The 15,793-nt window shown below is 40.3% G+C and overlaps 1 protein-coding gene across 3 annotated transcripts in view; it reads left to right on the top strand.

Moving 5' to 3' along the window:
* Positions 1–15,384, top strand: part of COL14A1 (collagen type XIV alpha 1 chain) — a 216,832-nt gene extending 201,448 nt beyond the window's left edge. For 2 of the 3 annotated variants that reach the window (XM_072734006.1, XM_072734007.1), the window contains 3 exons: positions 10,881–10,958; positions 12,696–12,851; positions 13,676–15,384. In XM_072734006.1, coding sequence (XP_072590107.1) covers positions 10,881–10,958; positions 12,696–12,851; positions 13,676–13,707 — 266 coding nt within the window. In that variant the 3' untranslated portion in view covers positions 13,708–15,384. The remainder of the gene's footprint in view (positions 1–10,880; positions 10,959–12,695; positions 12,852–13,675) is intronic. The other variant, XM_025993393.2, reaches the window with a different exon arrangement.
* The last annotated feature ends 409 nt before the right edge of the window (positions 15,385–15,793 follow it).

Here is a 15,793-nt window from a genome sequence, read left to right as displayed (position 1 = left end):
TAGCTTAAAATATTTTGAAACACTTAATTGGAGGGTCTTGGGTAGTAGATCTTATCAGATTCTTGCACTGGGTTTCAGTCCTTGTCTGGGGTAATGGATATCATGCTAGAAATACCACTCAAGGTTAATGCCATCTCAGCAAGATATCTTTGTATGGTCCTGGTTCATATTTTCTGCTTCACTTCAAGTATGTACTTTTTGCTCTAGCCAAACTGAACTGCTCTGTGCCTCAGTATTAGTTAGCTTTTGCTGCATAACAAACCACAAAAATCTCACTAGGATACAACAGTAAATATTATTTTTTTCACCACATATCTGTGGGAAGCAGGGACAGTTCTGCTCTCCTGGAGTCCTGGCTGGAGGGGCTAATAGTTTCCTAGAGTAGGTAATCCTCATGGCAGTGGCAGAAACAAAACAGGGCAACCCAACCACCCAACCATATTTCAAGTTCATATTATTGCCACTAACACCTCATTGGTCAAAGTGGGTCACATGGCCAAGCCCAACTCCCAAGAGCTAAGGAGATGCATGGATCCAAAGCAAGAGAAAATTGGTGTATACATCTTTTGCAGAGTGATGAGGAATTCAGACCATTAATTCAGTTTACCACATTCTTCATACGTGTCTTTTCCTTTCCTACTGCCCTCAAAGCTAATCCCCACTGTGCCCTGTTCTTGTGCCATTTCATGGATTTTCACCTGCCCTTCCCATTCCCCAGAACCCTCTTTCTTCCTCTGGCTCATTCAGACTCAAACTTCAAAACTCATCTCAAGAGTCACCTCTTCCAGACCGCTCATCTTTCCCCTTGGTTTGTTTGTTTGGCCAGTGTATTGGTTGTTGCTACCCTGCTCTACTCCAGCTGAGCTAGACTGAGTAAGATCTCCCCGATTCTTGCTCCCTGAGCACATGTCTCCACCACAGCAGTTTCTCATTATACTCTAATTGTTGGTGTACTCATTTGTCTTCCCACTGGACTCTGAGTTCCTCGAATGGGGCTGTGCCTTTCATCTCTATATTCCGCACCTCCAGAAGCTTGAACAAGAACTCATACATGAATAGACGGCTACCTCACTAGTGTGTAAGACGTATCATTTAGCCCCCAGGTAGACTATCCCTTCTTGAATTGTCTTTTAATGATTTCACTTCTATTAATCTTGTCTCACCAATAAGGCTGCATGTTTCCCAAAGGCCAAACTTAATGCCTATTTTCCTTTTATTTTTCATAATACCTGAATTGCAATAGTCATTTCATGAATCATAAAGGATTTATGGTGTTGATTACTACTTGGCTAGTTTTTTGGCTGCCATTTGTCCTTCACTCTAGAGCCATGAAAAAACAGAAGTCCATGTGGCTATAGTACATCAGTCCTAAGACATTCTGTTAATAGCCAGTTACGGCCAACTTGAGAATGTCAGCATTTTCTTCAAGTCATTATTGTGTCAATTTGTCCAAGGGGGGAAAAAAGGCGAGATTTTTAAATAGGAGGTTTGGTTATACTGGGTAGGAAAAATATATAAAATAGTAGCAAATACCTCGGACATCTCAGTGCCCAGATTTTAGAGTGTCTAATTTAGATTTCTGAGGTCAAAAGATCAAGGGACTTCTGCTTATTATGCTTGTGTGTGTGTGTGCGCTTACTATATCTGTATGTAAATATTGATAGAGGCAAACAGAAAGGCAGAGACAGAGACACTTTCTTTTATTTTTTTTTAAGATTTTATTTATTTATTCATGAGAGACACAGAGAGAGAAGCAGAGACACGGGCAGAGAGAGAAGAAGGCTCCATGCAGGGAGCCCAATGTAGGACTCGATCTCAAGACTCCAGGATCACGCTCTGAGCCAAAGGCAGACCCTTAACCACTGAACCACCCAGGCATCCCAAGAGACACTTTCTTTTAGATGTAGGACTGTACTTAGCCATTTTCTAAATTTCTGGCCCAACATAAACAAATAAAATGGAAATATAGCATGTACTAATTTAGAGATGATAAAACTGAAGCTGTGTATATCACCTACATACATACAATACATAATACATACAATAAATAAATATACCAAATACATACAATAAATAAATATACCAAAATGCATTTGTATAGCTGAGAGAAAACATACATAGAAAAGATACATTCATTAACTTTTTTCATTTTCATTGGTCCTAAATTTAACTAGATATAAGATGTATTTATCTTAATAGTGTATTATTCATGCTTATTATGAAGGGTTGTTGGTCATAATGCATTGTTTTTTAAACTCTGAAGACTCTGGCCTTATCCCAGTGCCCTGACACAGTTCTCTTCATCAGATCACTTTTCATTTCGGCAAGGAATGGAAAGCAGACCAAACTCTAATTTAAATATCATTGACTGCTTGAATATTCATGCCGAACCTGAAATGTTCATTTTTGAAGCCATAGAAATTGGCTCATTTTTCCATTCACTTTGAATTATTTATAATTTTCCTAACAGTGCATGCTGGAAATAATACAATGGCATTGAAGGGGGATCAGTCAATACTTTGGAGCTGACACTGGTAGATGGCTGTTTGGTCTGATGCTCTTATTATGTACCCTTAGGATCATAGCATCAGTTTGCAAAACCGTGTGGACGAAAATCCACGATTTCTGGTCCCAGACTTAATCACTGTTCATTTTTGCCATGCACCTGCAGGAGTGAACAACCTGTAGGTGACTACAGGGGGTCTGGTGTGTGCTGATGAGGGATCCTCCTTCTCCTCCTCTTTCCTCTCTTCTCCATTCTCCCTTTACAGCCTCCATCCTGCCCCCTTTACCTCCCTTCTCCTTGCTGCACTTCCTTCTTTCTCACTGCCCAAAGGTCGGTGTGTCTAAGTTAGATGTGTGTGGTCAAAAGACCAAAGGACCTCCTGCCAATATTACCATGTCTCTACCTGATAGAAAAACCTAAAGTGCAAAACATCCCGTTGTCTTGATCTTGATCTGGAAGTGGTTCCTTTGACCACTGGATAGCCCTACTTAATGATTCGACATGTTTTCCTCTGGCTTTTCTCTGGGATGATCTCAGTGTTTATTGGTGGAGCTGAGGTCTGCAGGATTTTTTCAGTCCACCATAAGTCATTGTATTGCTTTGTAGCACCCAGCAGGGCCAGGTTCAGGTTTTATGGGGCCCGAGGCTCAAGCAATTTGGAGTTCCTCTTTAAGAAAGAGAATGTGAAGTTACACACAAAGAATTAGGTAGATGGTGTGGAAGGGGCCTGTGCACGTAAGGGGCTGTACCCAAACTCCTTAGCGTGTCATTACCTAGCCTAGACTAGCTACTTACTCTGCCCCAACCTGGTACTGCACAGTCCTGCCAAACCCGTTGTTGTTCCCCAGGCATGCCCAGTTCTCTTTTACTTGCAAGACTTGGTGCATGCACTTCCATCTGCCCTTCTCTTTGTGGCTAATGCCCGTTCTCCAAGATTTAACTTCAAGGGTCAGCTCTGTTGGAAAGCCCCCTGTGTTCTCCACAGATGCCTCCATTCTGTGCTTTCATATTTTATTGTAGCTCTTCTCATGCTGCATTTCATGCTCTCCGTTTGTCCATTTCTCTACTGCATGGTGAGAGAGGGTGCTTTTGACTCAGAACACTCAGAGCCTAATATTGGGGCAGGACCAGGCAATTCCCTTTCAGTCAGCTGTTCTCCCTCCTTTAGCTGTGCATCACTGCCTTTCCAGGCTCTCTTGACCCTGCTTCTGGAAAGGCTCAGCCAATGGGAGGCATTAAGGAGGGTTAGAGGGTTCAAAGAGAAGTCAGGATAATTCTCCGCTCACTCCAACCCCTGCTTCCCCAGTAATTCCAGTTGTGGTGACAACTCTGACATGGTTCCCTCTGCCACTTGAAGTCTCTCTCTCTGGTTCTAGATCCTACCTGAAGACTCTAGGTTCTGGGCTCCAGTCACACTATTTCTTTCCATTGTCCCTGTGCTCCTAAAGATGAGAGTGGCTTCCTGCTCTTGCTAATTTATCGGTCACCTCATCATCTTTAATTGTCTTCTAAGTCCTTCTATCACCCATATAAACAAGTCCCTGGATTAAATTCTCTCTGCCTGAACAATCTAGAATATTTTATCTTTCCCTAAATCCTGAATTATACTGTCATAGGAGATGGGCAGTTATTTTATAAAAAAAGACAATAAGAATAGGAATTCTTAACAATGGTTTGCAGAGTTTCTTTGCATTTGAAACAGTCATGTATTTTCCAATCTTAACCCCCTTAGCCTAGACCTTAGCCAAAACATGGAGTCCCACATGCTGGTACTAATGCTGCAGGCCCAAAATGTAGAAAGAGCAGACTCTGGAAAATTGCACCAAGTATTTAGTGATTTATGTCCAATTAATCTGTCACTTTGTAGCTAGGTACCTGTCCAAGACCTTGCTTCTAGTAGGGCTTCAAACATATTTTGAATGGAAAACAGACTGTGCTTGCCATTCATTGTCAGCATTTCCTAGGTAACAGACAATATAATAACATAGCTGAAGCTCTGTCTCACTGTTTCTGTGCCTTTTTGGTACGGTTACAATGAAAGCATTGCCCAGGCTTTGCATATCTGCCTGGGCATAAATCCTGAGAGTTGCTCAAAATGTCTGGGATCAAGAGAATAACTGTGCTCCATCGAGTAGCATAAGACTCCAGTGTGCAGTGCTTGGTGTGGTCAGGAGGCAGAAAAAATGAGTAAAATTTCTCTATTCAGAGACAAACAGGCCAAAGAAAATAGGAAATGGACAACCAAGTGCCAGATGCTAGACATGTAGTCAGTGTGAGCAGGAGAGATCCTCTAAAAATCAACCTTGAGTGTTACTCAGAGCAGAGGACAAGAATGCCAACTGAGGCAAGTAAGCTGAGGAAATGTGATAACCACAGGGCTGATTCCTGAGCACGGGGCTGGAGAGAATGTGCAGACTGGCTCGGCAGGCAGTTCAGGAAGCCTTAACTACAAAGAACAAGGCAAGAGATGTAGCCTGCCCACTTGGGATGAAAAGGCAAGGAGGGCAGTGGTTCAGCGTCTGGGCTTCAGCACCAACCTGCCTGGGTTGAAATCTTGGCTCTGTTTCTTCCTAGCTAAGGGCAGGTATCACAGCCTCCTTTTCGAGTAATAGTATTGCCCGCCCTCTTGGTTCTTATGAAGCCTAAATGAGCTCACACATGTCAAGCATCTAGTGTTTAAAATCTGCTGAGGTGGGCAGCCTGCGTGGCTCAGCGGTTTAGCACCGCCTTCGGCCCAGGGTGTGATCCTGGAGACCTGGGATCGAGTCCCGCGTCGGGCTCCCTGTGTGGAGCCTGCTTCTCCCTCTGCCTGTGTCTCTGCCTCTCTCTCTCTCTCTCTCTCTCTGTGTCTCTCATGAATAAATAAATAAAATCTGCTGAGGTAGTTTATAGGCTGAACTGACTAGCCACATTCTTAGTTTGTCAAAGTCTACAATTGGACTTAATATTTCACTCATTCATTTATTTGACTCATATTTCTTGAGTGCCTTAGTATGTGCCTGGAACTGGGAATATAATGAGAACAGGTCTCTGTAGACAGTAAAAGAAAATATTGGAGGGTCAGTGTTAGGTTGTTGGTAAAGGAGAATCAGGTAGCCCTGAAATGGTTTCTAATGAGAGTCCTAAAAAAGAATGAATATGACAAAGATACCTCTCTGATGGGGGATGTTGATGATGCACATGTAGGGGTGGGAGGTATATGGGAAATCTCTTACTTTCCATTCAGCATTACTGTGAATATAAAACTGCCCGCAAAAAAATAAATCTATTAAAACATTTTTAAAAGAAAGAACAGATCAGTGGATGAATAATAATAGTCTCTCTGATTATCCCAAATATTGTTGGTTACTCAAAAGAAAAGATAGTTGAATCTATATTTTTAGTAAGTTAGAGCTTCACTTATATCAGCTATGCTCAGTTTTTAGAAATGGCAGAAACTTAATTTTGATGCATTATATTCATCTCTAAGAAACACTAGCAGGGGGATCCCTGGGTGGCTCAGCAGTTTGGCACCTGCCTTTGGCCCAGGACACGATTCTGGAGTCCCGGGGTCAAGTCCCACGTCGGGCTCCCTGCATGGAGCCTGCTTCTCCCTCCTCCTGTGTCTCTGCCTCTCTCTCTCTCAATGTCTATCATAAATAAATGAATAAATAAATCTTAAAAAAAATGCAGTTGAGACTGCCACACAAGGAACTTGTTAGAAAAAGCAGTGTTCCCATTAGCCAGGCATGTGAAAATAAAAAAGCAAAGCTCCAGAGTAAGGAATTTTGTTTGTTGATCTTTCAAAGGTCATGCTTGCTTTTAATGGTCAGCTGTATGTCGGCGTAGACATTTAATCATTCATTTAGGCTTTTAGTACTTACTGGGCCACCTACTATGTGTGAGGTTCACCTTGGATTCGACACTAATGATAGATAAGACATGATCCCTGCTATCAGCAGGCTTCTAATCTTAGGCTAGGTGAACGTGAGGACAAGCAGTGCAATGGGGTAGGTGCCAGAGGAAGCATGGACAGTATGGAATCAGGGAATTCATTCATTCATTCATTCATTCATTCATTCACTCAGTAAATACCTGTAGGTTTCATACTATGTGGAAAACACCCTAGCAGTGTCAGGGATATAGCCATGAATCAGATCGATAATTCTTGTCCTCTTGAATCCAGTGTGCTTCTGCTCATTATGGTTTCAGAGAAGCCTTGAGTTGGGTCTTGAAGAAAAAGTATTTATGGAGATAGCCAATGTGAAAAGTGTGTTTCAGAAGGATGGGTATCCTGTGCACTCAGGAGTCCCAGTGCCTTTGTGGAGAGGATGCTTGCAGTTGGCTCTGGTGACTCCATCTCAACACCAAATAGCTCCACCTTCAGTCTTCACAAAGGGATTATGGGTGATGACTGCATTTAGTCTGTAAAGAATGACTATGCCCAGGTTCCAACGCCCTCTGACATCTTAGAAGACAGCCTAGCATTTTCGGACATTTGATTTTGTTTCCTTTTAATCATGGCTTATAGGCTTGTCAAAATTATATGCAGACCTAATTTTAGAGACCTCCGAGTCTCTAAGTCTAGCCCTTAATTTCAGTCCTCATCTTAGGTACTTAGTTATTGATTTTCAACATGACTTTTTTTATTCTAAGAAAAAGATTTACAAAAAATGGACATTTTATGTGGACATGAATGTTCCTTCAGTCTCAGAACCGTAAGTGAACACATGGACAAATATTAATCTATTAGCCTGTGTGTAGTTGGAACAGATCTTCATTTCAAGGATAATAAAATCTAAAATTCTCTGTTAATATAATTATATCCTTAGAATTTTTTCAAGACATTTTGAGAGGCTGGAATATTTTTGCCAGACTCTTCCCTCCTACTTTTTTTTTTTTTTTTTACAGTATGGCTCTTAGATTTAGTAATATTTTTAATCTTAACAGCTCACAGATAATATCTTTCATATCTACATTGCTTTGTACATTTTAGAAATTTGGAAAGATTCCTAAGTCTAACCCTTAATCATAGATATGTCATTTGTAAATATCTCCTCCCATTCCATAGGTTGCTTTTCAGTTTTGTTGATTGTTTCCTTTGCTATGCAGAAGCTTTTTATTTTGATGTAGTCCCAACAGTTTATTTTTGCTTTTATTTCCCAACCTGCTTGCCTCATGAGACATATATAGAAAAATGTTACTATGGCCGATGTCAGAGAAATTATTGCCTGTGATCTCTTCAAGGATTTTTATGGTTTCACATTAGGTCTTTAGTCCATTTTGAGTTTATTTTTGTGTAGGGTGTAAGAAAGTGGTCCAGTTTCATTCTTTGGCATGCTGCTGTCCAGTTTCCCCAACACCATTTGTTGAAGAGATTGTCTTTTTTCCATTGGATATTCTTTCCTGCTTCGTCAGAGATTAATTGACCATATAATTGTGAGTTTATTTCTGGGTTTTCTGTTCCATTGACCTAGGTGTCTATTTTTGTGCCAAACATCTACTGTTCTGATTACTATGACTTTGTTACATAACTTGAATTCTGGAATTGTGACACCTCCGGTTTTTTTTCTTTTTCTATATTGTTTTCGTTATTTAGGGTCTTTTGTGGTTTCATACACATTTTAGGATTGTTTGCTAATTTTCCCTAGTTCCCTGGTAGTTTTTTGATAGGGATTGCATTAAATCTGTAGATTGCTTTGGGTAGTATCAACATTTTTTATTAGTTCATTTTTAAAATTTAAATTCAGTTAATCAACTTATAATGTATTGTTGGTTTCAGAGGTGGAGTTCAGTGATTCCTCAGTCTTATGTCACACCCAGTGCTCATTACATCACATGCCCTCCTTAATGTCCATCACTCAGTTACCTCATCCCCCCATCCACTTCCCCTCCAGCAACCCTGTTTGTTTCCTATGATTAAGAGTCTCTTATGGTTTGTCTCCCTCTCTGATTTTGTCTTATTTTTTCCTTTCTTCCGCTATGGTCCTCTGTTTTGTTTCTTAAATTACACATATGAGTGAGATCATATGATAACTGTCTTTCTCTGATTGAGTTATTTTGCTTAGCGTAGTATCTTCTAGTTCCATCTACATCCTTGCAAATGGCAAGGTTTCATTTTTTGATGCTGAGTAGTATTCCTATATATATATATATATATATATATATATATATATACCACATTTTCTTTATCCAATCATCTGTTGATAGAGATTTGGGCTCTTTCCATAGTTTGGCTATTGTGGACGTTGCTGCTATAAACATTGGGGTGCATATCAAATGCCACTTGCTCTTCTCTACATAACTAGAAAATTAAAACAACCAGATTTCCTACTCCCCAGTCTTCCTCACCCTTTGCTTTCTTAATGAAGAACCAACAGAAAAGTCAAGAGACTCTTATCAGAGAGTTATTCCTAAGAATACTTTCCCGCATGTCCTATTCATTCCTAATCAACTGCATCTCCTACTGTGGATGATCATTGAGAATCCATGCTGTTAATGTTGATCCTTGAGTACCATAAGGTCATGGGAGGCCTCTGAGTCACCACACGCTTAATCACGAGCAGCCTGCCATTAGTCATCTGTATATTTTATTGTGTTCTAATTCTTTAAAAATTAGTGGTTCCCTGTGGGGAAAGTGACTCTCATTCAAACAGAAGAAGAGGCAGTTTCTACCAAATTCCCAAAAGCATGGTAGTGCACATTTGCAACTGAGAGAACACCAACCAGCTAAAAAGTACTTATTCCAATTAGCTACTAAACTAATGGCAAAACTAGTAGCTAATTGGGTAGTATCTGGTAGATGTACCCAGGGTGCTTTTCTCTCTGAACAACTTGATTAGCAATTGAGCATTACATGTTAACTAGTCTAAGTATGTTGTGTGCTTTTTAAGCTCAGATGAAATTGTATTTTTGCTTTTGAGAAACCACTGTCTTCCTTATGGTTTCCTAAGAGAAGAGTCAGACCCAAAAAAGGAGGTCATTGCAGCTCAGTGGTCAGTGCCCTGTCTCTCTCTATAGTACTATTGTCTTGTGAGCTCAGAAAATACCACTGAGGCCATGTGCAATAGGCATGAGTGTTGGGGAAGCATAACAGGGGGTGGAACAACCCTGAGGACCACCAACAAAGAAGGAGGACTTTTTTTTAAAGGTGCCAAGTATACCTTGACCCCAAAAGGTGATCCCAAGGAACACAGCAGACACTAATGTTCATATCAAGGGATAGCCATTATGCATGCAGTGTAGAAAAAAAGTGCCAGTTGCTCACCAGTCTTTTTTTTCCCAACTATTCCCATAGCAAATACTACATAAACGCCTTTCTTTCTGGAAGATATAAACCAAGATGTTAAAAGTGATTCTTTTCAAGGGCTGGAATCTTTGTTGTTGTATCTCTTAATTTGTCTATAGTGAATATGCACTGCCTTTAGTAAAAGGGAAAAGTTATTTGTAATTTTAAACATTTTAAATTACTTGCATGCCTGCCACCTATCAAATTGGTTATTGTCATTTATTTATGTTTCTTTCCAGGCTTTGCCAATTCACACATAATTTCTTTGTAAGTGTAATTACACACAGATGCATTTCTGCATTCTGCTACTTCAAAGCATTGTTGTACATGAAAAACAGGCACCAGAGACCTTCTGTGATGTGAGCCTGGGTAACCCAGCCCCCGATCTGATGCAACGCTCTCTTGGACTGGTGGGCCTCAGTACAGCATGTTCTCACCTGTCCAGCAGTCTTGTGATAGAAGTTGTTTGGATGATGAGGTGTCAGAGTATATGTTTCTTTATTTTTTTTGCCTCTGAAAATGTATAGTTTGTTAATAGCACTGTAAAGTATTTGGAATAAGGAGTCCACTCAGTGGAAAAGAAACATGAATAGGTTTAGATTTTTATGAGGCTGAATCAGCCAAATCAAACACAGGCCTTCCTGAAGCTTCCAAGTTTTTAATGGAAACTCACGCTCTTCAAAACTTTGCTGCCTAATTATAATTCATGCCTTTTGCAGATACATTACAGGGTGGACCAAAAGGAAAATGTTAGACATGTTCACTTGTGATTTCTATTGTGTGACTGTGGAGTGCCAACTGCATACATCTAATGGCCTGGTGCGTGTAAAGACACCGGCCGGTTCCTGGCAGGCTGAACCACTTCGGTAGGAAGGTGGATAAACTTGCAGTCTTGCAAATATGGACAACGTGCTCTGCTACAGAACCAGCCTTCTATATGTGGTTGTACATAATTCAGTGTCAGAATTTAATTTAAAAGCCCCCTGGTAACCATAACCCCAAACCAACCCACATCATTATCTTTACCAGAGAGGTCCTTTTGAAAGATTTTACCTAGATTTTATTTTAAGGACTTTTTCTTTTTTTTTTTTTTTTCTTCTTAAACAGGTCTAACTGGTGTCAAGGGAGAAAAAGGAAATCCAGGCATTGGAACCCAAGGTCCAAGAGGCCCCCCTGGACCAGCAGGTAAATCTTCCTACCTAACAGGAAACTGCAAGATGGAAATCCTAAAGCTTTATATTCACCTGACATCACAAGTTAGGAAAATGGCCATATTACATCCTGTATCTAACTAGAATGGCTGTATTTCTCACTCATTTCATTGGAAGGCAAGTTTGTCAAGTGATGATCCTTCCAGTACAGAAGCCTCAAAAGCCTATAGCATATTCTGGGATCCTATTGGCTTCATGAGTTAGGCCATGCTAAGCTATGCTGTAGTAATAAATCAATCCCAAATGCTTAACAGATTGACATAATAAAAGTTTATTTTATACTCCCCCAAAGTTTGATGTGGCTGAGGTGGCTTTTCCCCATTCTGGAACAAAAGGCCTCCAGGAAAAAAATAAAGGAGGCACATCAACCTTCACCTTCCTAAATGGACAATGACGGATGCATATTTCACTGGCTGGAACTAGCCACACTGTCTCATTTGAACCACACGGGAGGTTCCACATAGAGAGGAACACATGAAAAAAAAAAAGAGAGAGAGAGAGGAACACATGGATACTTGATAAACACTCTTAGTTTCTGCCACCGTGGCAGCCTTACTGATTGAGTTTTGTGTCAGTTTTGAGTCTTGTGTGTATTACTGTGTGCTTTTATAATGGTGTCCAGATTATCATCCTCATTATTAGAATTGTAAATGTGCAGTCCTATTGGACATTTGTAATTCGGTTTTAGCCACACTGAATCAAGCGCTTGCAGATTTTTTCTTTCCATCTTAATGATTTTGGAAAGTACTTTTCCTGGAAGGCATTCCTAATGGAAAAGATTCACTTTGAGCATAAATGCTCCTATCACTAAGGGCTTGTGTGAGAAGCTGGTCTAGCATCACATGTTACATAGAAAGATGGTTGGTGAGTGCTGATTGAATGGGATTGGATCTACTTAGAGTTCCAACCCTTTTCAGATATTTAGGAACAAGAAGATACTTGTTCCTCGTTTTCATTTAGATTCTAGTTAAAGAATATCATTTTAGGTTGAAGAATGCCTTTTAAATACTATTGGAATCTAGGTCTAAAAAAAAAAAAACAAAAACCATAAAAACAAAGAAAAACACCCAGCCTGATACACTTCCTAAAACCACAAAAATTTTAATCTCCTTCCTATTTTCACTCAGTCTAAGTTCTCAACTGATATAGATAGCCTAAAGAAATTTTGGATTAGTGTTTTAGATCCGATTTCAGACTCTTCCTTTTTCTCTTGCAGGATAATTTATTTCACACGCAGGCTAATTTATTTCAGTTGTCTGGGGCCATAAAGCAGTACAGATTATGAGGCTGAGATTGAGTGAGAGTGTGTGTGTGTGTGTGTGTGTGCGCGCGCGCCCATGCATGCCTGTACGCTGCATTCATAAGGAGCTGCGTTAGGAAACAGAAGGTCCATAAAGAAAACCAGGCTGACAGTGGCATCTTCTTTTTCCTTTAATGTCCAAGAGGTGACAGAAAAGAATACATTTTGCTTTCCAGTTTCCTGAGCTGAATGAAAATCTTCTTCAGGAGAATGTATGATTACAGTATGATCTTCTATCCAGGAAATCCAATTGTGGAATAAAAATTCAATAAGCAGAGAAAGACATATTATCCTAATTGTTAAGAAAGCATGAGGTGGTTCCTTTTAAAAGTTAGTTTACTTGTTGGTAGTCTCAAAGTTCACTCTGTGATGGTAAAAGACCAACTGTTTTCATTTGTGGGTGCTTTGTAGGACCTTCAGGGGAGAGTCGGCCAGGAAGCCCCGGGCCCCCTGGATCTCCTGGACCCAGGGGTCCACCTGGTCACCTGGGGGTACCTGGACCACAGGGTCCTTCTGGCCAGCCTGGATACTGCGACCCCTCTTCGTGTTCTGCCTATGGCGTAGGAGGTGAGTGCCAGCCTCTCATGGGCTTTGAGCAATGTTTCGCTATGGTTAGAACTATAATGATGAGGGTGCAATGAACAGTAGACCAATTAAGGGGGGGGGGAAGCAGAACTTAAATGCCTCATTACCTTAAGCTATCCAGAGACTCTTCTGTAAAGTGCAAATTTACTATAAAAGTTACCCCTTTAAGACCTTAAGAGGAAAATGAAAATAACACCACTAAATCTTCCTTGTTTACAAATGGCAATCCACACTAATTAGGTCTCCGACCTCATATTTGATCATTGGGGGACATGTTTGAACTTTTGGGGGGAGGCCCAACATTCTGTTACTGCTGTGGTGTGGTTGTGATGCCCTGTCATCTTTTACTCTTGTTCTGGAAAAGCCTACAACTTAAAACTTTCCCCTAATGCGGAGGGCCCCCTAGATTCTTTTGGGTGGCACCCTGCCCACCACATGTCCACCATTTCAGATGACCAAAGATAGTTTTAAGAAGGAACAAGAGTGGCCATGCTATATCTGCCTCATTACTAACTACTGGCCTGAGATTGTGAAAGATAATGCTTCCTACAAACATCTGCAGCCTGCATGTCGGCGAGTTGTGCAATGGGACGTTTTCTGACATAGTCACTCTTGGAAGCATCGAGAGAGATGTTCAGAGTCTGCTTTGGGGCAATAAACTTCTTAGTCAAAAAAATTTAAGCGTTCTACTTTAGGAGAAATTTAACCTTATTTGCCAGAGGAACTGGTCAGAGTTTTGCTGATGTGTTTTTCTCTGTTCATCTCTTCCCTCCCTGTTCTCTCAAATCTCCCTGTCCCTTATTAAGATCTGATCCCTTACAATGATTACCAGCACTGAAGTGGAACTCCTCCACTCTGATTACATTGGCCTGGGCAATTGGCTGCAGATACAGAACTGTCCTGTTGACCACCGCCACCCAGCCCCCTCCCCTAACAATGGGCACTCCGCTTCCCTGCCTCACCTGCTTCCCCACCTGCCCACTGTCACATCTCTTGCCCTCCCTGCTCCAAACACATACACTGATAGTCCTGGAACTTAACCAGAGCACAAGTGTCCACTGCAGTAGAAACTGACTGCTCTGTATCAGCCTGGATATAGGTATATCACTGTGTACTGAGAATCTATCCCAAACTGTTCTACATGAAGGCTCAGCAATAGTTGTTTAAATGTGCCTTCTCCTCTTTCCTGTCCCCACACGAGATGGATGGGCATCTTTCTCCCTGACCACCCTACTCTCCATTCTCCTCAGATGCCCTCCCTTCCCGATCGTCCCCTGGTGATGGGTTCCTAACAAGAGATCAGTTTTGAAAATTTATTTTTCTGTTATAATTCTGCTGAAATTCAGGGTTCCTTTTGTAAATAAAACACATACTATTTAAGCAGATGGCTGTGATTCCAGTTTTCTAACAATTTCTGTAATGTATCTGTCCCTTCCTTTACTAACCATCTGAAATCTCATGGGGAAGGTGCAAGCGGCGTGGTGGGTAGAGGTAGCCACTTTTCCACCCAAGCAGGCTTTCTCTGTAGTTTATTGACCAAATCTATGTCTCTTATGGACCCATATGAGGGGAGAATATCAATTTATGGTTCCTGGGTCCTATCAAGTCCCCACCCCACTCTTCCTCTCTAGCTCCCCATCCTGATCAACCGGAATTCACTCCTGTCCAAGATGAACTGGAAGCCATGGAACTGTGGGGCTCAGGGATCTGATGGCCTCAGAACAAAGTTGAAGACCAACTACAAGAACTCAGAGAAACTTATTCAAGAAGAATGTCATTATGTGGTTTGTATGCTACCTTTTGGGGGCTTGTTTCATCAACCTAAATCTCCTCCTTGGATATTGTTAATATTGTTATTATTAACAAAAAATTATATTTTTAAAAAATCCCCTTAATCTATGACACCACAGGATTTATTTCTCTTTGTTATTTTAATGTCACGCCAGATTATTTGTTTTTCCAGAGAAGAGTGCTCAAAGAAAAATTGGCAAAAAAAAAATTTTTTTTTGAACTCTGGAATCTTTTCTGTGTTAGATGATCTCAAGTCCTAAAATGCATCAAGACAGCTATGATTGTATTCAAAGGAAATGGGGCCCTAGGAGAATAAGATTTAAAGAGATTTGAAGATTATGCCATTTATCCCTATCTCCTATGGCCTAGCTAAAAAGAAAAAGGGATATTATTGGAGAAACTACCTCTTGATTAACTGATCTGTCCAGCTCTGAGATCACTTGGTACCTCATTTTACTGGTATCTAAGAATATGTATTAGAATATAACCTTTTTGAATTTGGTGGTTTTAAAAATAGATTTTAGTTTTTCAGTGGTTTGATGTGTAAAATAGTGACTTTCCATCAGTTCTGATGCAAAGATCCAATTTTGATGAACAACTTTTCTAGCAGTATTCCAAGGCTCGCCCTCTTTATCTACATGGATTACTTTGTACATGCAGATAAGTTTTTTGCAAACCCATTTCCATTCTCTTTTATAAGCAAATAAAATTTTAAAACAACAAATGTGGATTCTTTTTACTGCATTTCTAAATGTCACCTTAAACTTCTATATCTTAGCTGAGTTTTAACCAGAAAAACAACAGTTGGCTTCCTTTAGATAGGCATTCAAATATTTCTTTCATTCATTCATTTATTCATTCATTCTGGTGTAGTAAGAAGCTTAACAGAAGAAGCAGTTGATCTGGGCCTAAGAGACTGCTAGAATTTTATCATCTGTTTATAACCCACAAGACTTAAGACTGGTGCTAAATAAATGTTTGCCAATAGTTTACCAATATTTGACTGAAGAGCCATCTTTCTTCTGCTATTTAAAAAGGTCTGAAAAACTCTACAAAGGAAGAAGGAAAATGAGATTGAACCTAACAGACTCTAACATAATGTATCTTTTGCTCACAAAGGAAAAATCTAGATA

Source organism: Vulpes vulpes, chromosome 13, assembly GCF_048418805.1.
Source record: "Vulpes vulpes isolate BD-2025 chromosome 13, VulVul3, whole genome shotgun sequence".
Taxonomy (NCBI): Eukaryota; Metazoa; Chordata; class Mammalia; order Carnivora; family Canidae; genus Vulpes; species Vulpes vulpes.
The sequence above is the reverse complement of the archived record's forward strand: the minus strand, read 5'-3'. Positions and strand labels throughout refer to the sequence as shown.